This window comes from Phoenix dactylifera, chromosome 14 (assembly GCF_051530095.1).
Source record: "Phoenix dactylifera cultivar Ajwa chromosome 14, Ajwa_hap1_PhDact_Kaust_v1.1, whole genome shotgun sequence".
In the NCBI taxonomy this organism is placed as follows: domain Eukaryota; kingdom Viridiplantae; phylum Streptophyta; class Magnoliopsida; order Arecales; family Arecaceae; genus Phoenix; species Phoenix dactylifera.
Window position 1 is genome coordinate 21,828,819 of NC_143203.1, and position 22,395 is coordinate 21,851,213.

At 39.0% G+C, this 22,395-nt stretch overlaps 2 protein-coding genes across 3 annotated transcripts; one reads left to right on the forward strand and one right to left on the reverse strand.

Annotated features, from left to right (window-relative positions):
* Nucleotides 1–3,807: 3,807 nt before the first annotated feature.
* On the forward strand, nucleotides 3,808–4,342 carry LOC148700116 (uncharacterized). The gene has a single exon (XM_088710345.2). The coding sequence runs from the start codon at nucleotides 3,899–3,901 to the stop codon at nucleotides 4,190–4,192; it is 294 nt and encodes a 97-aa protein (XP_088566471.2). The 5' UTR covers nucleotides 3,808–3,898; the 3' UTR covers nucleotides 4,193–4,342.
* A 7,168-nt stretch (nucleotides 4,343–11,510) lies between these two features.
* On the reverse strand, nucleotides 11,511–21,368 carry LOC103709886 (diacylglycerol kinase 1-like). 2 transcript variants are annotated; one of them, XM_026805737.4, is made up of 13 exons: nucleotides 21,114–21,368; nucleotides 19,518–19,720; nucleotides 19,282–19,404; nucleotides 18,965–19,093; nucleotides 18,361–18,446; nucleotides 16,862–16,985; nucleotides 16,479–16,527; nucleotides 15,408–15,490; nucleotides 14,644–14,711; nucleotides 13,939–14,013; nucleotides 12,855–12,942; nucleotides 12,628–12,744; nucleotides 11,511–11,918 (listed from the first exon to the last, which is right to left on the reverse strand). In XM_026805737.4, the coding sequence occupies exons 2-13, from the start codon at nucleotides 19,716–19,718 to the stop codon at nucleotides 11,583–11,585; spliced, it is 1,479 nt and encodes a 492-aa protein (XP_026661538.4). In that variant the 5' UTR covers nucleotides 19,719–19,720; nucleotides 21,114–21,368; the 3' UTR covers nucleotides 11,511–11,582. The 2 variants fall into 2 exon arrangements, with proteins under 2 accessions (XP_026661538.4, XP_017698981.4); XM_017843492.5 differs by having other exon boundaries at nucleotides 19,518–19,731; nucleotides 21,114–21,302.
* Between the last annotated feature and the right edge of the window lie 1,027 nt (nucleotides 21,369–22,395).

A 22,395-nucleotide genomic window follows, 5' to 3' on the forward strand; every position in this document is an offset into this window, starting at 1 on the left:
AGAGAAATAGAGAAATAATATTTCTATAGAAATAAAGATAATTACATATTTTATGAAAAAAATTATGGAAGCCATAAAAAAGCTACTTTTTTACTAAAATTGGTATCTGTTTTTTTTCAAAAGTACTCTTAAGTCATCAAAATCCATGGATAAATTTTTTCATTTATTAAGAGTATAATAGATATTTCATACAATCTTTTCAAAAAAAAAAAATAAATTCTCACCACTTTCAAATGTGTCACTTTCTTATAATCAACTAAACATATCAAAATCATTTTCTCAAGTATTATATGCCCAAAAATTATTTTTTCAAAAAAAAAAATTCAGTAAATAGAAATCCTTTTCACGTATCAAACCAGTCAAAAATAGTTTAAAATATCTACTCTCCTACCTTACTAAAATCTTTCCTTACCATCCATGGTATGGCCAAAAAATGGAAAGAAGTTAGATCATCCATGGACTCGATAGGAACACTGAATTATTTTAAAACATTAATTTAAGTGCATCACTATTTAAAAAATAATTAAAATAGCAAAAATATTTTAAAAAATATTTCATATATTAATTATAATACATCAACCAATATTAAGATACATAGATTGATATTGATTCATATAAGAAGACATGACACGGATGGGATTTTATATATATCATGTCAGCGGTAGGAACCGATATCTCGCTGTATATGAAAGTCTTGGGACTTTCCATTCATAAACTGAACTAACTTGCAGCACTCGAAAGAGAAACAATAAAGAACGAAGTGAGAATGGAAAGAAAACCAACTACAAGGAAAGCACCCCAAAAAGCCGCTTCATAATTCCTTTTAACCAGTTGGGTTTTTTTTTTTTTTTTTGTTCCTATAAAAACATGCCGGAAGACCACTTCCCGCCGGCCGGGCACCCTCAGTTTGGTCCCCAGAGGATCAACTGCATCACCTTCTCCGTCCTCATCGCTCCCTTCAACCCTTTATTCCCTTTACCATGACCATTCCCCATCCCCGACGCCGCCGCCGCCGTCGGCCCGCCGGAGAACCGGCGCTCCTCGCCGCCCTTGCCGGGCTGCTCCCCGGCGGTCCTCTTCTGCACCGCACGGAAGGTGGCCTCGCACCTGCAGTCACGCCCGTTGCACATGCTCGGGAGGTAGGTAGGCCTCTTGCTTGCTCAGAGAGAGAAGAAAGGGAGATGCGCCTTCTTCCTTCTTGGAATGAGCATAAATACTGGGTCGATAGATTCTTATGATGAAACCGGCAAACGTTAGACCAAGGTTTTGGAAGGAGGCGTCCACTGGATGGTATAAAATCCGCTGGCACCTGGGGAAACCGGCTGGCTTTGAGTGCCCTTCAAATGAGGCTTTACCACGTGGAATTTGTCGCTACCATACCACCCTAAATAGCTGCCACGTCAGCATCCGAGGAGCACCTACGGTAATAATAACGTCTTATTGTATTAGAAATAGATAAAAGCAACCCATTTTTAAAATAGATGATGCCGCATCTATCCACGGTAACATAGGGTTTTGTATAGCCAAATCCAAATTTATTGGAATCATACTTATAATATCATCCAATCTTATTGCCACAATAATATGGTATTATAAAGAAAATCGAAATTAGGATGGTAGAAGATAGAGAGGCCAAGCCAAAGCTTGAGATCGGACTTTAAGTCCGATTTGTAAGATTTGATTGGATTTAGCTCGGATATCAAAGATATAGCAACTCAAAAAAATTGCAGGCTAGGCATGTATAGGATAGAATATTTCAGAATTGTTACTTATCTATTTTTTTAAATAGAAATAAATTTTCATCATCAAAGAGATCTATAAATTATAAATAAAATTTAATATATCATTTTTAAATAAAATATTTATATACAAATTATTATCTCTGTATAAACATTATATGCCATGCAAGTCTTTCTATCAGATAATTCCTAAAAGCTCTCCCTTCATTGATATGCTAATTATTAGCAAGCATGGAGCCCAAATCCGGCAACTTCTTCCTCTGTTTCCTCCCTACCTCCCAACCTTATCTGTTCTTTTACAATGTCTTTATATATCCTTTTACCTCCTCCAACTCTATATTTGCACAAATATCTTCCTCTATAGATACTAAGTTTTTCTTTCATTTCACAAATCAAAGGAGAAGAGATGGATTCTGCGAGCTTGAGAGCTTATGATCATGAGGAAGAACAGGCCGATGTCACGGATGTTTGGGTCCAAGTTCTGCACCTTTTGGGATCGCGGCACGAGAGAAAGCGTGCTCATGGACCCGCGGATTGGCCTCATCTGCGACGAAGTCCACCGCCTAACAAGCCTCAAAGGATCATTCTCCTTCCATACGTTACGTTTGTCCAATCATGAGATCAAGCTTAAGCCAAAGGTTAGTCCGAGTTAAATCAGGTTAATCGGATGCCTAATCATCCAATATTTTTTCATTTTCACTCTAGCTGCATTTGTTTGCTTTCTTTGTTTATCTTTTGTTACATTTTATCATCGGAAGCTTAAAGCCTGTAAATACTTCTAGCTGCGGTAGTTTGTGCATAATATAGCTAATATTTTCACCCATCAAAAAGAAGAAAAAAAAAATCCATGAAGATCTTTTTATTTTTTTCATGGGATTTTTGGTCTAAGAGGTGTTTTAGTTGATATACATAGCCATGGTAAAATGGATGATCAAATCCATAAATCCAGCGGAAAATTCAGTTCAATCCTACTGGATTACCAAACATGCTCTTAGTCAGACTGGAAAGCAATGATATTTATCAAATGCCATAAAGAAAAGTAGATATCATTCACATGTTTGATAATGGTATTGTTGGGGGGAGGGGTGGAGGGGGCTTTGAATTTAGTCCCACATCGGCTAGTAGCGGAAAGGTTCTGTGCCTTAAATGGGGGTCGAAATCCTTTCCTCTCGAGGGCCCTTTTGTGGGACAAAACCGTGAAGGCACCAGTCTCCCCCCGTCTGCGCTGGACGGGCTATGCTGTTGTATGAGGCTCTGGCCAAAAGCTGTCCCCGCAACAGATGGCGCGCCAGGTAGGGGGCGCCTCCTCTCTCCATTGACTACCCCTCAGGTTGTCACGGGTAAAATCCGATACAGGACCTTCCCGTTGAGAGGGCTAAAGGTCGTCCCCGCAACAGGTATATACCATATGTGACTAATAATATACCAAATCATCAAACAAGAATCTCTACAATTAAATTAAAACTCTCTTGGGTATCTTAGTATCCCTTCCCTAAAGCTTCTATTTTCTGTGCATGGACTTGTCAAAAAGTCTAATAAAAATAATAAATAAACAAAATAGTATCCATCTCCCAAATAACAACCCAAAGAAAGAATAGGCGGAATCTATATGAGCAAAATAGAAACTTTTTCTCTCATAATAGAGATTATACTCTATACTGTATGCACTCTATGGCCGTAGTCGATTATAGCTATTTATTTTTATAAATTTTATTCACCAAATATTTATTTTAATAATGCACCGCCATAGAAGCTATCTGCATGCATGGCTCGTGCACACTGTGTAAAATATATTTTTTATTTCAGAAAGTTACAAACTTTTTAATTGGTGAGCCTCACTTATATAAAGCTATAAACCGCTTCCCTAAAACCGGATCCCAGCCCCCGTTTTTCTCTTGGAAATCATGCGGTGCTTCCAGCGGCGTAACGGTGGTCGAGCATTTCAAGAGAACGATAAAAAAATAAGCCCCCGGTATCCCGGAAACAATGGAGCCAAAGCGCAGAAGTCCCGAAACCAGCAGCAGCTCGCCTCCGGTTTTCTCCCGCTCCTCCGCTTTTATCGCAGCAATAAATATCCGCCATCTCCCCAGACAAAAGCAAAGCACACCAACTTCTTCCACCAGATTATTCTTTGAATTCCCAGCGCGAAACAGTAAGAGATGGCCTCCGCGAGCAAGGCTTCTTTGATCGTGGCCGCGAGCAAGGTTTCTTTGATTGTGGCAGCGAGCGTGGGGACGGTGGAAGCTCTCAAGGACCAAGTCGGGCTGTGCCGTTGGAACTACACCTTGAGGTCTCTCCACCAGCGAGCCAAGAGCAACGTGGGATCTTTAACTCAGGCCAATAGAAAGTCTTCTGCTACCGTCGAAAGAAGCAGAGGCAGGCTTGAGAGAGCTAAGCGGACGGAGCAGACGCTGGAGAAAGTCATGTACTTGAGCTGCTATGGTCCTAAATAGAAATCTACAGAACAGGGGATCTTCAAAAAAAAAAAAAAACAACCGTCCGCTGATTTGTTTTTTTTTTTTTTTACTTAAATTTTCTTGTTTTCCTTGGGAAACTCTGTGAGTATCAAATTTTGGAGATGAGTGTTAATATATTTGTCTTGTCTGGAAGTGTGCACTGAGGTTTTTGAGTCAGATATTTTTGTGATTACTCTTCTGAATATAATATACAATATTCAGCTCAGCTTGAAGCACAGCATGGAGCGATTTTAGAATGGTAACAAATGTCTGTCTTCGTAAAAAAAATAAAAAAATAAATTTAACAATAGAAACTTGGGTAATATGGACATGCTTGCTATTAGAAATGAGGGTAGCTAAAGATCAAACTTGTAAAGATTTTATTAGTAGGGACACAAGATATTTGTTTCTGATCCTGCCTGCTGCTACACTCACGCTGATCTCTGGCAGGGCTTTCTTCTGTCCTAATCCTAAGAGAACCATGCTAGTAAAAATATTCTCAAACCACATGCAGTATGTATTAGAAGAAAAAAAAATAGTCTATTAATTTCCTTTTGGTGATTTTAAATGTAATTTTTTTTTTCTCAGATAGGGGAGGGGACATTTTTGGATTTTTAAAGTTTTAACTTGATTTTTCAGGGCATTTCTTGAGCAAATAGCATTTGCATTATTTTTTAAAGTGGAGTTGTTCTTTAAGAAAATTCTTTTATTGGTGTTGTCCTTTGAGCGACGTTCTTTCAAGAAAATCAGGTCCCAAGTATTCTTCGAGAAAAAAAAAATCTTGTTTTAAATCTTCAATAGAAGGGGCAGTTATAAATGCCTTTTGATTAAAAAAAAATTATGCTATGGACGACGATATAGTACTCATACATTATTCCAGTGCTAGGGTTTGAATTTAGGATAAAGATGGTATCTTCCATGCGAAAGAAAGATTCACCATCTTCACACAAATCCACCATATCATACAAATCTTAAAACACTCAAAATTCCCTCATTCATACGTCTGTACAGGTCTCAAACTGATCGGTGGATGACCTAGTGGTAGATTTATAATAAACTCATGAAACACAACCCCATTCTTTGAATCTAGACTTTTTTCAAAAATTAGCCTTTAAAAAAACGATGCTAATTAATTGAACTATAATTATTACAAATTAAGATACATGGGTGAAATGAGAAAAAAACTGAGTGCAGTTCAATTATCTGATATGTAAATTAGCCATACCGTCCCTCTGTCTCCGACTTTCCTGCACATGTATAGCTGGAATCATGGGAAAAATAGAAAATAATAAAATAAAAGGACTGAAGGGCTGTGTTTTGAGAAATCATGACAGAATGGTTGAGTTTTATTAGTGGAAATATTGGTACTATAGGTGTTTGAACCTAGACCTTTGTCAAAGGCTAGTCTTTAAAGAAAGATGTTAATTAATTAAACTATAATTACAAGAACTTAAGACACGTTGGCAAAAAGAGAAAAAAATAAGGGCACTTTAATTATTTGACATCTAAACCAGATTAGAAAAATAGCAAGATATAAGGACTGGATAGTTGCGTTTTGAGAAATTAAATTATGGTGGGATGGTTGAGTTTTATTGGTCTGAACCTAGACTTTTTTCTTTCTTTTTTTCTTTTTTTTTTTGGGTAAATAACCTAGATCTTTTTCAAAAGGTAATCTCGAAAAGAAAGATGCTAATCAATTAAAATATTATTGGAAGACTACCATTCGCTTCTACACCGGCTCTCCCTCCTCCCCTTATTGCTTTTCCACACTCATACAGCCCAAACCATTTGGAGTCATGGAAAAATTGAAGAAAATAACAAAAACTAAAAGGAGGGTATTCCAGTTAGCAGTTCCCAAGGAAAAGCACCCTCTTAAAGTTATATAAAACATGGAAGGAGCTCTGATGGCTCGTAACAAATTGGATGAGCATATTAAAATGGTCGATATTTACAAGATTTGACTCATAAACTTGAATCGTATGGATTTGAATCTCCATCTAGTTTGTGTAATGTTTGATTGTACATGATTTTATTTCTTATCTTCTTCTCTTACCAAATAATTTCATAATCCATCCATCATTATGCTAGCAGAAAATGATAAAAAAAATCTGGCATAAGAGGTTATGGACACATCCTCATACTAGGCATATTTCTTTAACACCTATATTCCACTTAGAAAATATATAAACCAAAATTTACCATACTGAATGTACCATACCATACTAATATACAGTAAGGAGGGTGCTGACTGCTGAATCAAATACTATACTAAGTATTATCTATGCTGTAATAGAATAGTATCGGTACTCATATCAGTTATCTTTTGGACTTAGCAATAAAATCGAGATCAATGCAGCCCGTTAAATGACCGAGGCATTTGAAGTTGCCCGGTGCTAACTAGGATACAGAGGATTGAAGGAAAATTGTGAGAAGATAGAGGAATTAAATCCATTCAGGTCATTATACTTATGGAATAGACAGGAATTTGTGAGTCATAATTAACTTGGCATTCGGTAATACAATGGTGCAATTTGAATAAGTTCTTTAAGGAAACATGAAAATTTATTATGCATTGGTTTTGTTAATTTTGGTCGATCAAAATCTGAATTTGGATTGCGACTAGTCGAGGCATATGATCAAAACCCGAACCCTTGTTTGCTTGGAGAGGTCCCATGTTTGAACGAGGAAAAAAATAATTAAAAAAGGGAACTGGAGTCCGGCCATCTGATTTGTGAACGCATCATCAGTTTTTTTTTTTTTTTTTTTTTTAAGATCCCATTCGGAAAGCAGCTTGCACATCCATCTCCATGTCGCCCTTTTTCTTAAAAGATGGCATAGAGTTGCTTACCGACGAAAAGCATGCCCGCAAGGCAGATGGTGCGGATCACTTCAGTATGTGAGAGATGCTCCGATATAAAAGAGACCATCAGTCATGTACTATTTAGATGGCCCCGTGCAGCTCAATTATGCGGTTGTGTCGAGGATTCACAGCAGCAGGGTGTGGCTTCGACGGAGAACTTTCTATGGCAGCTGAAGAAATTCCGGCGGCGACCGAGCACTATAGAGTGGGGCATCAAATGTACCTATCTGGCCTACATATATAACTAGACAGAAACATCCGAATCTTTAAGGGCAGAGGAATGCACCTGAGGACAATGACGGACAGTGCTTTACTTCATACTGTGAAAGTCACCGGCACTATTGCTATGTCGTTGCTTGGGTCAGCTAGAGACATCTGGAGTTCCCATCTAGCTCGCGCACTAAGGAGTTTAACAAAAAAGGGGTCACTACAAGAAAAATTCTTTAGGCTGCGCTTCAAGGAAAGATCACCCAGGACTATTCTGATCTCTTGGGAGCCCTCGCACCTTGGTTTCCTCAAGGTTAACTTTGACGACAATATCACCGACGATGAAAGTAGAGGAGGAGTAGGCCATGTGATTAGGGATCATGAGTCCGAGTTTATTGCAACAGAGAACGACATATCTTTGATAAGTCAGTCAGTAGTGCAGAGTTGAGAGCTGCATAGGAGGGCATTATATATGCCAGATTAATTCTAGGGGCGGATTGTTTCCATCTTAAAGGTGATGCGGGCATGGTGATCGATTGAATTCAAGAGAGTGCTGACAGAAATAGTCAGCTTGACAAAGCACCTGCTACCGGGGGATATATATGCTAACTGATTTTATTTTTTTTTTGCTCTTTTCTTCTCCTAATATTTTATTTTGGACTTTTATGTGTGTGCTCATGCTGGTGCGAGTTACCGCTGTATTAAAAAAACAAAAGAAAAAAAAATTGATGTGGTCTCATGGAAAGCGCCCACCACGAGTTCGGCCAGGCGGGGGAAGCCAAAGTGTCCTTTCGAAACGAGGGGATCTACCAAAGCAATCAGCTGACTTCGGTTTTCATCCCAAAGCAATCCACTTAAGCTCGAATGTCTGCCCCCAATCTCAGGTACAGCAAAGAGAGAGAGAGAAGAAAGAGAGACGATATATAGTTGCAGCGAGTCTGAGGAACGCGAGTAGGATGAGCTCGAGTGGTAAAACTGGCGAGAGAGCAACTGGTGGTCTCCAATGCTATGGCCGCTCAGAAGCCCCCCAGCCCCAGGATAGAGCCAATCCGGTCAGGCGGGCCTCCGGTGGCGCCGCCGACCGTCCGGCGAAGGCTTTGGCTATTGATGAGAAGCTGAAGAGGAGGAGAGCAGAGAAGGCAGAGAATGTCCTGCACCTCATCTGTTGGGGTCCCAAGTGAGCTTGTGGTTGATTTGCGTCACGCTTCTAAATCTAAATGAGAGGAGACCAGTTGCGAGGTATCCAAAAGGGTGGGAATTAAGCATAGCCTCTCATGGGTAATCCTGAACTCATATATTTGTTTAGCTTGTACTTTTCGTTCTCCCTTTATTGATAGACTCCATCAATGCTTGTACGCTAACATCTTGTAATCAGCCTAAGCTATTTCATCAACCCTGGAACAAAGATATCAAATATTTGGCATCCACTAATAACAACTATTTTGAAATTCGGGCTTCTGATCATGAAGCCTGCACCATCTCTGTAATTTTTTTTTCCAACAAAAATAATAATAAAAAAAAGGAGACTGAAAGCCTGATGATAATCTGTTAACAATAAAATATTTTAAATATTCTTTTCTAATCTATTGTTGGGTGAAGATGCCTCCTATTTTTTATAAAAGGAGCATCCTTAAATATTCTATATTCTATTCTACAGTGAAGATTCCTCCTAACTTTTTATAAAATATTATAAAAGAGCACCAAGGCAAAATCCAACGAAGGTTCCCTTATTTCTCTGGAAGAGGACTGCAGCAGTGATGAATGGGCCCACGATGGGTTTTTTTTTATTTTTTTTGGTGCAACGGTGATGTAAATGCGGCCAACAAAATTTGAAAATGAGTCCACCATCGTGGAACCAGTTCAACCCAGTTCCACTCATTTCAGACTCAGGTATCAGTCCGGGTGTACCCTTTGGAACCCAGACCTGATCCAAACCCAAATCAGGCAACTGAAATATTTAATTGAATTATATGAAAGGTATCAAAATAATGACTTTTTTTTCCACGGAAATCCCTTATTTCCACCCAAAAAAAAAAGCACTCCTTTACAAAAACAAAATATTTATGATAAGTGCTTTTCAATTGGGCCCCCAGCAGCTCAAATACATGACGGTCCGCAGCGACTCCTCGGCCCGCTTCCGCTTATCCTCACTGGCGGTGACAGCAGATTTGAGACTGGACGAGGAGTCGAGGGAGGCGGAGAGCCGCCTCACCCGCCCGGACGAAGAGGCGGCGGCGGCGGCGGCGGTGTCCTTAACCGACTTCGACGCGTGGTCTGGCATCCCCTGCGCCGCTCTCGCGCCGCTCTGGACCACGATCCTACCCATGTACCGCAGGCTCATCTAACCGCCCAAACTCAGTGCGCCCGAAAAGCGTCTCCTGGAATCGGGAAGTGGAGCTACCGAGACTTCTCCAATTGAAGTAGATGGAATAAAACTTTATGAGTTCGTTGGAAATGATAGAAAAAAAAAGGGAGGGGGAATGTTGGAACTTGGGAACTGAGATTTTGGATGGAAGAAAAGGTTTGAGGAGAGAGTATTGTCTTTATACGGAGAGAGAAGTGAAGGAAGTTGGGATTCTGGTGGGCGGATGCTAATGGTTTTGGAGTGGAAACGGTGGCTGGAGTTTCGGAGGGGAGTGAAAACGACGGGCAATGGCGAATGGATTCCGACGAGGAGGACACGGGAATTTGGGATGGATTTGGTTGACATGGTGTCGGCTCTGTGTTTGTCCGACACGCTGCTTGTTTGTACCCCCTGTTTTTACTCGGTGACAGTAGGGATTGGATATGGTCTGGTGCAAGAAGCATCTTGATTAAATTTCTTACACGAATCTGCGAGAGAAAAGATCATATTTTAAGATAAAACCAGCCTGTGCCGTGTCTTTGAGTTGAATGTTTGCTCTTTAATATCACAAACAAGATTCACAGTTAAAAATAATCACAATAACTTGTATAATTATAAAATAAACAATATAACAAAAAAATGCCACACCATTTTTTTTTCATTTTTGCAGGAATTGGTATTTTTTGTTTCTAGCTATTTGCAGAAAACCCCCATATTGATTTTTTTTTTTTTGAGAATAGCCCTCCCCACGTCCCCTACTTTACCAAAAAGATGCAATAGTTTGCGTCCAATACCACTGCCTAAAATACGGCCGATTGCAAAGTCTAAAATTTGGAAGTGTTCAGGGGCAGAGATGGGAGCGACTGATCCAACGCTTTTTTTTTTCTTTTTTCTTTTTTTTGTTAGATACAACGGTCCTTCGTGCTATGCGTGCATGAGTGCACCCATAAAAGACGTGGAAAAGAAGAAGATGAACAGGGAAGAGAATGGACTCAAAACTCTCCCATGTGTCGGTTTTTTTAACTTTTTTTTTTTTTTTTTTTGCTGAAAAAAAGGGAAGAGGGGAGGAAGGGACAGGCCCACCCCCACGTAGCAGCCCCACACTGGGCCCCCGTCCCGCCAGGAGCATGTTCGATGCGGGCAGAATGACCGTTTGGTATAGGCCCAGCTCACCAGACCCCAGCCATATATTACTCATACCCTCCCCACCCGTGGCCTCGGCTCATTACCCCACTGGGCTCTGGCACGAGTACCCCGTGTGAGTACGTCACACCTGGCACCACCCAGGCTACCAGCCGACCAGTAGCACTTCTAGACCCCGTGTCCAGGCGCGGGGCATACGGTCCCCAAATTTAATCGACGCCCGTGCATTTTTTTAACCTTTTTAACCCAACGCTTCTTACCCTACAACAATTGCTATCATCAGTGGCCTTTTATTTTTATTTTTTGTCTTGATGCTCGTCTTTTATTCGATTGATGCACGAGTAACAAGCACTCCACTGGTCTTTTGGTTTTCGGGCTCCATTCCCGTGCCTCTTTCAGTGGTTGATCTCCGATCTTTGTTCGATTCAAGGATTTGATGCCCCAATCTTGTCGGGTTGGTGAAAGGTTAAAAAGCAAGCAACAAGATTCTTAACAGCCAAGTCCAGTATCTTATGCCCAATTTTTGTGGGATTTGTGCACTAATGTTTCACATCTCTCCTTGTGTATAGGTTATGGTCATAGGACATTACGTGCCCATGGGGTCTCTACCGCCCAGCTCTGAAGCAGTTATTTGGGTGGAGGAGATCCGTGTATCCAGTTCTTACAGCAATTTCTCAATTAATTATGATTTCTTAGGTATACTCTTATCAGTTTCATATTGCCAGCCCTTCACAAGAACTAATATATCACAACCTGAAAAATGGGCAACAAAACTTGGGTCATCCGTAGAATTATAATGTACATGTTTCACCACAAGCAGTTGAAAGTGAATCTTAGCTGGGATTAGCTATTGAGTTTATTCCCTCTCGAATTTTGAATGTCTCGGCAGCACCAAACTTCCTCCTCTCCCCTTCCCACTCATCTTCAGAGTCCACACAGCTTTCTTCATCATCATGTTGGCTGCTCGCTGATGAAGGTGTCGAAGGGTCATGGATACTTTTGGAACTGCAGTGGTTGGTTGCGAGCATGCTGACCTGACCGAGATGGGAGATCTCCACAACAACAGTGTCATCATCCATGGGCAGAGGCTGCTTCCAAGGTTCCCCATCAATTCTCATATATGTGTGGTCTGCTGTGCCCTTGTGGAACTCGAATCGAATTCGATGTGCCTGTAAGCAGAACAATAGATTCAAGTTGTGAGGATCCGTGCTCCCACATTGGCTTATGCATTGGGTAAATCTTGAGTAGTTATACGAGCCAAGAAACCTAAATAATAGCTTTGGGCTAGTCTTTTTGGATGAGTTTCTTAGTTGCAAGAAATGGTATATAAGCGGATTCAGCCGTGGTCTACGTAGACTAGAGGACACTGCAACACGAATTCATGGACATTGAACATGGGCCGATTGTGGTGCTTGTGACTATATTTGAATGGATTTAGATTCTTAGCATGGCAAGGACACCACAGCTTAAATGAGGGGAGTATGTGTGTGTGGTCTCACATCGGCTATGCACTAGGTAGATCTTGGATACTTATACCGGGTCAAAGAACCCAAATACTATCACTTGGCTAGCATTTTTGGCTAAGGTCCTAGGTTGTGACACAAGTTATGCATGAATTCTTCTCTCACATAATGCATGGGTTTGGCCATGATAACTTCTAGTGCACCATAACAACATTGAAGGGGATGTGCAATTTATACATTTCAACAGTTAGTTGTCATGGGAATAGATTATTATTGATACAACAACTTGTTCAGATGATAGACATGTAACGTAACAAGCAATTCTATAAATTTATGGGTGTGATATCCTCTTATAAGGTCAATACTGGTACGAGTAAAATGGTTTGTTGAAACGGAAGATTCATTATCCTCTTACCTGAGCAAGACGAGTTCCATGTCCATTGGGAGCAAGCAAAACAAGTCCATGCCAAGCATCTCGGAAGCCAACAACCTCAAGAAGGCCATCATCAACATATGTTGCAGTCAGATCCCTCTATAGCAGAGCACAGTCAAACTATCAAGGGATGTATCGATAAAATCCTATCCCATATAAAATCATCTCATTAGAAGAAGGGAGGTGTAAGAATGGGAAAGCAAACTCACGTCTCTCACTTTACGCTGACTTGGAGTTCCCCAAGGATTTAATCCACCAGAAAAGCTTGGCAAATTAAGACAAACAACTGATCTGATGCTGCAAAAAATTAACCAGTTTAGTTAGTTGGATGACCCCCTAGTGTTGCAAAATATATCTTGAAGAGAACTGAAGAATCTTTCAGAATGCATCCAATCAGTATGGTGCATCGAATCAATCATTGTCTTTCAATCATCTTCCAATCTCACAACTGCAGATGTGGCTTGTCTAGAGAAACATAGAAGCCTGTACCTAAAGAGGTCCTATTCTTTGTAAGTGCCTTAAACAACAAGAATTTGGTAGTTTCACAAATCATCGGTAGGGGCTACCTAAGCTACTAATTTTCAGAGGTTTACTATATAATTGTATCAAGTAGAGAATGGCCAATTATAAGGCATAACAAGATTACAGCAAATCCAATCAAATTCTCTGGTAAAAATGAAATTGCATAAAAATGAGACCTGCCAGATTCGATATTGTCGTTTCATTATGAGATAAATTTTAAATTTATACATTCTTTCACAAAAATCAGCATAGCAGCACAAAACAAAATTAATATACAAGGAGATTGTCTGCCGAGAATATGTGTTAAGAAAAATATGCATATTAAACTCTACCTATTATAAAATTGAAACACTTGCAGCCGGACATGCAAAACAGAACTCCAAAAATTCTCTGCAGAGGAGGTGCTTTGTTCTCTTTCTTCTTTTTTTTTTTTGTCTTTACTAGATCCCATGCTAGAACTAAGAGGAAGAAGGGAGAAGCATTAAGTGACAGACACACACACACACACACACACACACACAGAGAGAGAGAGAGAGAGAGAGCAAGACTCCCCCTTTCTCAGCTCTTTCTCTTTGTTTCTTTCTTAGAACGGCCTGTGCAGAGCACATGCTAAGTACTAGTAAAGATGATGTGTACTGGTGAATGGGAACTTAGCTAGCAATCCAGGCATTCTCACTCTATCCACAAATTTATTAAATTATTATACCAGCAGAATCATACATGGTTGCAAATTGGAACTGAATGAAGACAAACGTTAACCTATCAGTTTACCTGTGAGGAATATGGAGCTCTTCCCACTGGCCCGGTCTTTTCATGACCTTCACCTTTGCAAGCTGAGCTATGTTCCTGTATAAACACTCTATTTAACTAAAATTAAAACTGCAAAGACCTGATGCATTTTATCAGTGTATTGGTTTCCAATGAACTTTAAACTGAAGATAGGCTTAGCATCAAGCATGAATATAAACCAAACAGTCTTGTCGATAGATTTAGCATCAAGCATGAACTTAACTAAACAGTCATGTCCAACTATATGGATAGTTTTTGTTAGTCCATTCTTGTCATCCTCTGTGTAAGGCCAGATGTTTAGGTAGGGGACAGAAATTCCATTCTAATAGTTAAGCATGCAAGCATAAGAATGGTATTTCAAAGATCTTGACCAAAAGAAGGTGAAGATATTAGCTTGGGTAAAAGATCTAAAAATTTCTTTTTTATATTTAATCTGTAAATCTGGAAATGAAGCCAATAAGAAGTCTGTCCTCCCATTTAAGTGTAACACTGGATCCTTCAAAAAAGAAAAACTTCAACACATTGTCAGTGGTATTCTTAACCGCTATCATAGTCTAAATTGCAGAAGTACAAAATTATAATCCACTAACCATCATGAACTTCAATGGGCTGAGTTACTAATATCTGAGAATTATGACTACTGTTTCAGTTATTGCAGGTTATACAAACCAGCAATGAATAATTTACCTTGAAGAAGGATGCAAAAGAGAAGCAAAAAACCATCCTTGTGTCCATCCAAGCTTAGCATAGGTACTCTGCATTATAACAATTATGTTTAGTAACGTTTCTTGAAAGGAGTTTGGTTTTGCATTATACAACTCAGAAGATTTATAATTGCAGCTAAAATTTTTGCTCTAATGCAGTGTTGCTACAAAAACTTATCTGCATCAGTCAACAATGAAGTTTATTCAAAATAATATAAAGTTTTGACGAAAAACATAGGAAAAGCTATAATGCGTAAGCATCTATACTTAATGGTTATATTGCAAAAGAAAATAAACATAAAAAACCAACAGCATTCCATAGATCTCGATAAGAGCTCGCAACAACACAAAATTGATTATGATACTGGGTTAAATTTATAAAAAGGGGAATACAATTTCTCCTGGCCAGAATATTCATCTTGTTGTATATAAGCTTTTCAATTTTCCATGAGACAATTTATATCATACATATGCTTGTTTCATATTCAGGTCACAGAATTCATACCATACCTAGCGTTGTGTTATTAACTCGCATACAGTCATCATAACTAGCTGACGGAGTACCATATATTATATAATGCTCTTGTGAACATCACTCATGTAATTATGCTGGTATTACAATTGCATGCTGTTACTATCACTAATATAAAAATTAAAGAGTTATAATACATTTTTTGAGCAACAGCTCGTAACAAAGAAATAAGACAAAGCATCTCGTTTCCTGAACCAACATGAAGAAAATATAACCTGATTAACTAACTGGTTCTTGAACTTTTCTGGGTGCAGCTTCCTCTCAGCATGAAATGCATATGATACTTGAGCATCCATTCCTGTAACATAACAGAAAATTTATCAAGCATGTGACCATAAGATATAAATTTTAGCTAGAACAATCACCGAACAATGTTTTATCTGATTACAATATGTTTTATTCTTATTCACAAATTCAGTAAAAGATAAAATAAAGCAATGCATAGGATACATAACTTATTAATTTATTGAATGATATGCCATTTCACGTTTCAAGCTCAACCATGATAAGCTTGTATTTCAACAAGCAAGCATATTTTTTAAAGCAGCAATGCTTAAGACATTCTTAATATTCCTAATGTTGCTAATGGCCCTGCAGTTCTAAAGTGCTTACAGGCTCACATCTAGTTGTTGCACATTAAGGTAAATCCGTGATATCTACCCAAAATAGCCATTAACTAAAAGCCGCTTGTTACTACTACATTCAAATTCTTCCTACATTAATCCTTTAACAAGAAAATGAATAATATGATCACAGTTTAAACTTAAAGGTCAAGAGAAGGAATCGTGGATGGCTATGTGATAAAAGCATCATCAGATAAGCCCTACGAAAGATGCTACATTTACAAAAAAGAATTAGCCATTAGACTTCTTTATACAGAGAGATCATATGGGCACAATGAGACCACACTCTACCACGTTTTGACATAGCACTGGGACACAGAATACCCCTCCAGTTTTCTCTTCTATTTTTCCTTTCTTTTACATGCACATATGTGCAGTCATGATTAACTAAATAGGCCTAGACCGTGAAAATCAGACAAACAGGCAAAAATCCAAAGAGTCAATAGAATAATGTGAAGGAAAATTATAAATAAAAAAAATAACAGTCAGATTTTATGCAGAGGCGAAAACAAACACAGATGGTAAAAATGATTTCTTAAATGATTTGAATAAGATACTACCAGGATTTATAATGCACTTGATTATAGGGATAATTTAAATAAAAAGTAATCTTATATTTCCTTGGAATGAGAGAGTAACTGTATCCCAAAGAGAGATTCTTACCCATACTAAAATAGTTCCAAAATCCCCCACGAAATGTGTGATAACCTTCCTGAGAAGAGGTAAACAGGAATAAACTTAAATTATTTTCTTTAAAAAAATAGACAGAGTACCAACTAATTTTATTTGAATCAAAAGTATAATATTCAAAAAGACCTTGAATTAAACATAACAGATTGTTAGATAGTATGGATAATCAGTAGAAAGAGTAAAAAGGACAAAATCTGTAGCTAACCAGGCGGGCAAGCTACCACTACAGCTTGTCCATCAGTATCCCAATAATTGAACAGGTCACATGGTAATTAATGTTTTGGATGGTTTTCAAAATGGTAAAGTGGTTTATAAAGTTGTTAAAACAAGCATACAAGCAGAAGAGAATTCCTTACCACATTAAGTGAGTCTGAGCTTGAAACACGGTGAAATGCATGCAGAGCATGTGGAAGTTCTAGGGGAGCAACTGGATCCCAGGTACCTTCCTTGGGAGCTCGCATCCTCATGATAATATGCCAGCTGAGGTCAAAAAACATAAGCAATTAGCACAAACATTGTGCTTCAGTCATCTATATATCATGCAGAAGCCTGCCCCCATTCTCGCCAAATATTATTGTCAGATTACATAAAAGTCAATCTGTGAAAAAGAGCAAGCGAAAATCTTGCAGTAGGCAAGAAGAAAACGATCAGATGCCTAAAATAGGTGAACTAGAAAAGAATCACAAATAGCTCTGGTAATTAAGCAAATGCCTATAATGGTATGCAGCGTCTAAGGGGTGCCTCTTTCATCAAGTCACCAATTAACTAAAAAAATTAAAATGTGCACGTGACCATATATATTTCATTATAGGGTCAAGTACGCATTGGCACATATATAGTGCTAGAAAAATGCAACTAATATAGTAGATTTTACATATTTAATAGCACCCATACATTTTCGAAGTACACAAACCATAAATACAACAAAATCCACCATGTTATGAGTAAAAATAAAAAATAAAAAAAGGGTGGCCTAGTGTAGGAGATTCCCGCCATTGCAGGATTTGGGAGGGTCAAATAATGTGTAGCCTTACCCCCACATGAGAAGTATGAAGTTGTTTCTATGTTTCAAACTTGTGACCTCCAGGTTATAATGGAGCAACATTACCGTTACACTAAGGCACAATGGTAAGATCTAATCTAGGTTCAAAACATGGAAAACAGTCTCTCTGCACGTGGGGTAAGGTCGCGTACATCTGACCTTCCCTAGACCCCACAACAGCAGGAGACTCATATACTTGGACATCCTTTTCATGAGCAAAAAAATAAAACCATATAGTTTCTTAAGAACTTTTCATCGACGCATCAGGTCAGATCTAGGTTTGGCATAAATAGAAATTCATACTTACATGTTTTGAATTTGAAATTGGACTCAAGATCTGAACTGGCAGGATTTTTTATCATGGCAGGTTGGGTAGGGCATGGTTTCATGGAACCTGGATTTGAATTGCAACTCTTATGGATTCTGGCATTTGGACAGGGAATTGAATTAACTGATCTAGTTTTAAGGTTGGGGTAGATGGTCTATGCCTTCATGGCGCATTTGCAACCCAGCTAGGGACTGCTGTGTTTTTCCTAGATGCAGGAAAGATATTATAACAATGAACAAGAAAAAAATTGGACAAGCTACGCACACTTAATGAACAAAATCTAAATTAGTTAAATAATGTAATATTGATGACAGACAAGCAGATGACACAAGACTCCTGCTAAGTGCTGAACATTATATGCCAGCAGCATCATAATTTAACAAAGCCATTAGCCGAACAAAAAGAACATTAATGCCTGCTGAGGAATGAAGGTTATCCACTGTTGCATTCGAAGCAGATAAAAGTCTGTCATTAAGGCACACTACCTATCAATTTGCATCTCTGTTGCTTTCATCACCTGATCAAGAAAATATTCCACAGATTGACGATCTGTGCCAGGATTCTTCTTTCCCTGCAGTGATAGTTGAATGCATGATATACAATAAATTTCTTTCCATGAATAATAGTAATCATTTATCTATGCTGCGATAAGCCAAGCAATATATCCTGCAAGGCTCCAAATTCATATTGGTATTTATCAAAACTAAGGAAAGAAGCCTTACTGGTTTGTATGCATACAGAGGCAGAAACACATTCAATCAACAAAAACATGTGTAGCAAGAAACATGGAGTAATTTAGTAAGCTTTCTCATGTCCCACTTCATTTGTGTTTGTCCAGAATTCTTACTAATCTAAAGTTAATATATTAAATAACAGAAAAGGATTGATGTGGTTTTTGCTTGTATCCTTGTGAAGGACCTTGGCTTTCACATAGAAGCATGTGCAGAAAAGTCCTCTTTAATATTGAATCACAGAAGAGACATCCCTGCTTCCAGGATTGCCCCAAACTGCCAATCTTCATAAGCAGGTGATACACCAATTATAGAATGACATTTGAATCTTCAGAAAAGAAAATTTTACATGACCTACCCAACCAAATGAAAAGGGAAGGTTGTTCCCGGTTCCCAAAGGCACTGTAGCAACAGGTGGTGGCTGAGCAAGTTTAAGATCACAAACCACTCCAAGTAGCCAGCTTGCCGTGCCATCACCACCTGCAACCTAATGAAATAATTGGATGTCTAAGATAAAACATTGTAGTTGATAAATTTGTAAAAAACTGTAAGGCTCTATGGTTCTACTGAAATCTGGAAAAGGAAGCTGAAAGAGCACCAGGCTAGAACAAGCAAAATAGAAAAAAAGATTAAAAAAATAATCCCCTTAGTGCCATTTCAGAGTCTTTCACTTACTATTAGTCTCAATCTCTTCTGAATTTCAGCAGCAAGCATATCTCCCTTGGACTTAAGTTTTTCGAAGTTGCCATAAAGTCTATGCAGCACCTTATCAGGAGCCTCCTCTCCCAAATCATAAACCTTAAACAAAAAAATAAATAAATGATAGATAAATATAGTGAACAGTTACTTGACTATGACCATGAATAGCACAGGTCCATGCAGTCTCCTTTCCGCAAGTGAACAAGAAATACCTGAACTCTATTGAGAAGCTCGCGATATGTTTTAAGCAAATCACCTCCAAGCTGGCCACCACTTTTCGAGTTAATGAAGACTATTACAGGACAAGTGGGTGTATAACTAACTTCCTCAGGCTCTAAATCCGGTACTAATACGTAATCTGGGATACAGAAGTCCTTCAAGGGCTGACTCATCTGAGAAGAGGAGTCACCCATCCCTGAAATGAGTCTACAGAAATTACATTATAACATGGATGAGGAATCATTATTCAACTCATCAGTCTGTGGGAGTTGCACTGGCATGTGATAAGTGCATAAGCAATATCAAAATTTAAGTTATGTGAAAAATGAATGATTAACTCATAATTTAATAGCAGCTTACAGAACCAAAGTACTTGCTTAAACAATGGATTTGGGAATTAAGCAACCTTTGCCAATTGGTAACAGGGGAACCAATGTGAAGGCAATGAGTGTTGGTTATTGTAGATTTAGAAAAACATCAGATGTACACTATAATCATTTTTCAGCATTGATGAAAGGCATCTTAAGAATATAATACATGATGTCCATAGTAGTTAAGAGCCTAAGATCTGAGACAGAACTGCAGTAATAACACCTTTAAATGCAAATGGAGTCCTCTCACTAGAAGGTTCTCATGGGCCTCACCAAGGAATATGCTGAATGTTGTAAAAATCATCAACTCGCAACACAATCTCTCTGCTGAGTTGGTTGGTCGAGGGTCATTTATATACCTTCTTTGTTCAAGAAATGTATGCAAGAGAGTTTAACACCAAAACCCAACTATCCTGAACGCAAGAGCTTAAATAAATAATTATTGCATTGCACCAATATGCTTGAGATATTCGAGAAACTTCCCATTCTCCAAAGATGTCAACAGAACTTAGCCAATATCAAAAAAAAAAAAAGATAAGATAACAAAAAAGAAAAATGCATTCAATTCAGATACATTTCGCGTACCAGTAATCCAAACAAGACTCATGTTATCATGAAGATGTTATCAAATCAAGCTAAGAGTTTTCACAGGTCAAAAGTTCGAAAAATAAATAAGAACTGACAAAAGCTGTGCCAAATTATGCATGCATTGCTTCAAATTCCATACGAGCATAAACATTTTGAAATATGTCGATCAACTCAAGCACAACCAATATTTTATAGACTAACCAAGTTGCAAATGAATTTGGGTAAAATGAATCAAGCATAGCTCCCGACTATTCGAAAGCTTCAAAGTTTTAGATCGTGCATTTAGTAAATGAATTTGCGACGCGACGACCTGAGGCTACACCACCATTATAGCCACAGGTCATCATAATACGCAACAGACTCCATCTACGACTCACATACCCACGATCTCTACTCTCCATCAAACAATTCAAAAAGCAAAAAGCAATCGAAAAAAAAAACTAGCTAATACGGCTGGATTTCAAGCTCCACTTGAGATCTCAATCCATCAAAAGAAACCAAAAATCATCGTCTTATTCTCCAATTCCATGAAGCTTTCCAAAATTTTTAGCTCTAAACCCTAATTAGATTCTTGCATGAATTGAGAGCTCTAAAATTAAATTCCGTAAAGTTCGGATTGGAGAGACTTACCAAAGAAGGAATCACCCGGGGGGGGGGGGGGGAGGGGGGGCGCTTCACGCGATCGCCGATTCTTTTTCCCGGTTTGAATCCAAGAGCCGATCACGAAGAGCAGGGGGCAGAGTCGGAGAAATTTTGACCGTTTCCGGCTTGCAAATGCTGGATCAGGGAGAAGATGGGAATTGTGAGCCTTCCTCCTCCGGAGGCGATCCACTGCTCATTCCTTTAACTTCCACAAGTGCGCGTATGCGTACACGCCCAGTTGGCGGGCAAGATGTATGCGGCCGTAGGTCTTAACGGTGGATATGACGCCCGTATATGAAGTTTTATGAAACTTTGCGTTTTCTCGGCTTCCAGGAACCACATCTTCCTCACGAAACGCGTGTTTTTAAAAAAAAGAAAAATCCAAGTGCACTGCGGTTGCCGCCCACGAACATGACGCAGATGGGATGATCCAACGTGGCACTTCTTTAGCCTCAGGGAACCGGGCGGGCCCCGGAGGCCATACGTCGAGTTTGGATGGGTGTCTCATTTCGGACGTCAACAGGTTTTCTTTTGATTTCTAAACGGACGTGCAGAGTCGGAACCATACCTGCCCACTGGGCCGCCGTGACGTCGACTCTTGTGTTGAAAAATGCCACATGAACGTGAGTGTATGTAAGGTCCATGAAATTTCCACGAGTTCAAGATTTTGCATGCTGCATCCTTAGAACTGAGTCTATATCCTTGTATATTCTCCCATTATATTTATATGTATGTATTTATGTATGTATATATGTACAATATTTTTTATTTTTTTTTATAAAAACAATATTTATATAGCTCTTATGTTGGTACAGCTTATCAAGTCAAAAAAGATAAAATGATGCAATAAAAATGGAATCTCAGCGGCACTAATCCAAATGATCTTATCGGAGTGCCAAGCAACAAAAAAAGCAATCCATTCCGTAGTTCTGTTTGCCTCCTGATCCACATATACTATCTGAAAGAAACTCATCCTCTGATCAACCTACGAGTTTCTCGGATCATTGCATGGCAGTCCCCATATCGATCCAGATTCTTCTTCACATACACCAAAGCAAGGTCGGCCCAAGCCCTAGGCGACCGAGGCGGTCGCCTAAAGCCCCGGGCCAATGGAAGGCCCCCGAGAGGCTGACCAAAAGGAAGCAAAGGCCCCATATAAAATGGGATCTGGAGCTGGCTACGAGTATTCCCCCTTGATGGAAGGGAGGTGGAGGTTTTCTGGCCTGCAAAGGGGCAATTTGGAAAGTTGGGGACAGTAGTTTTGGGTGGG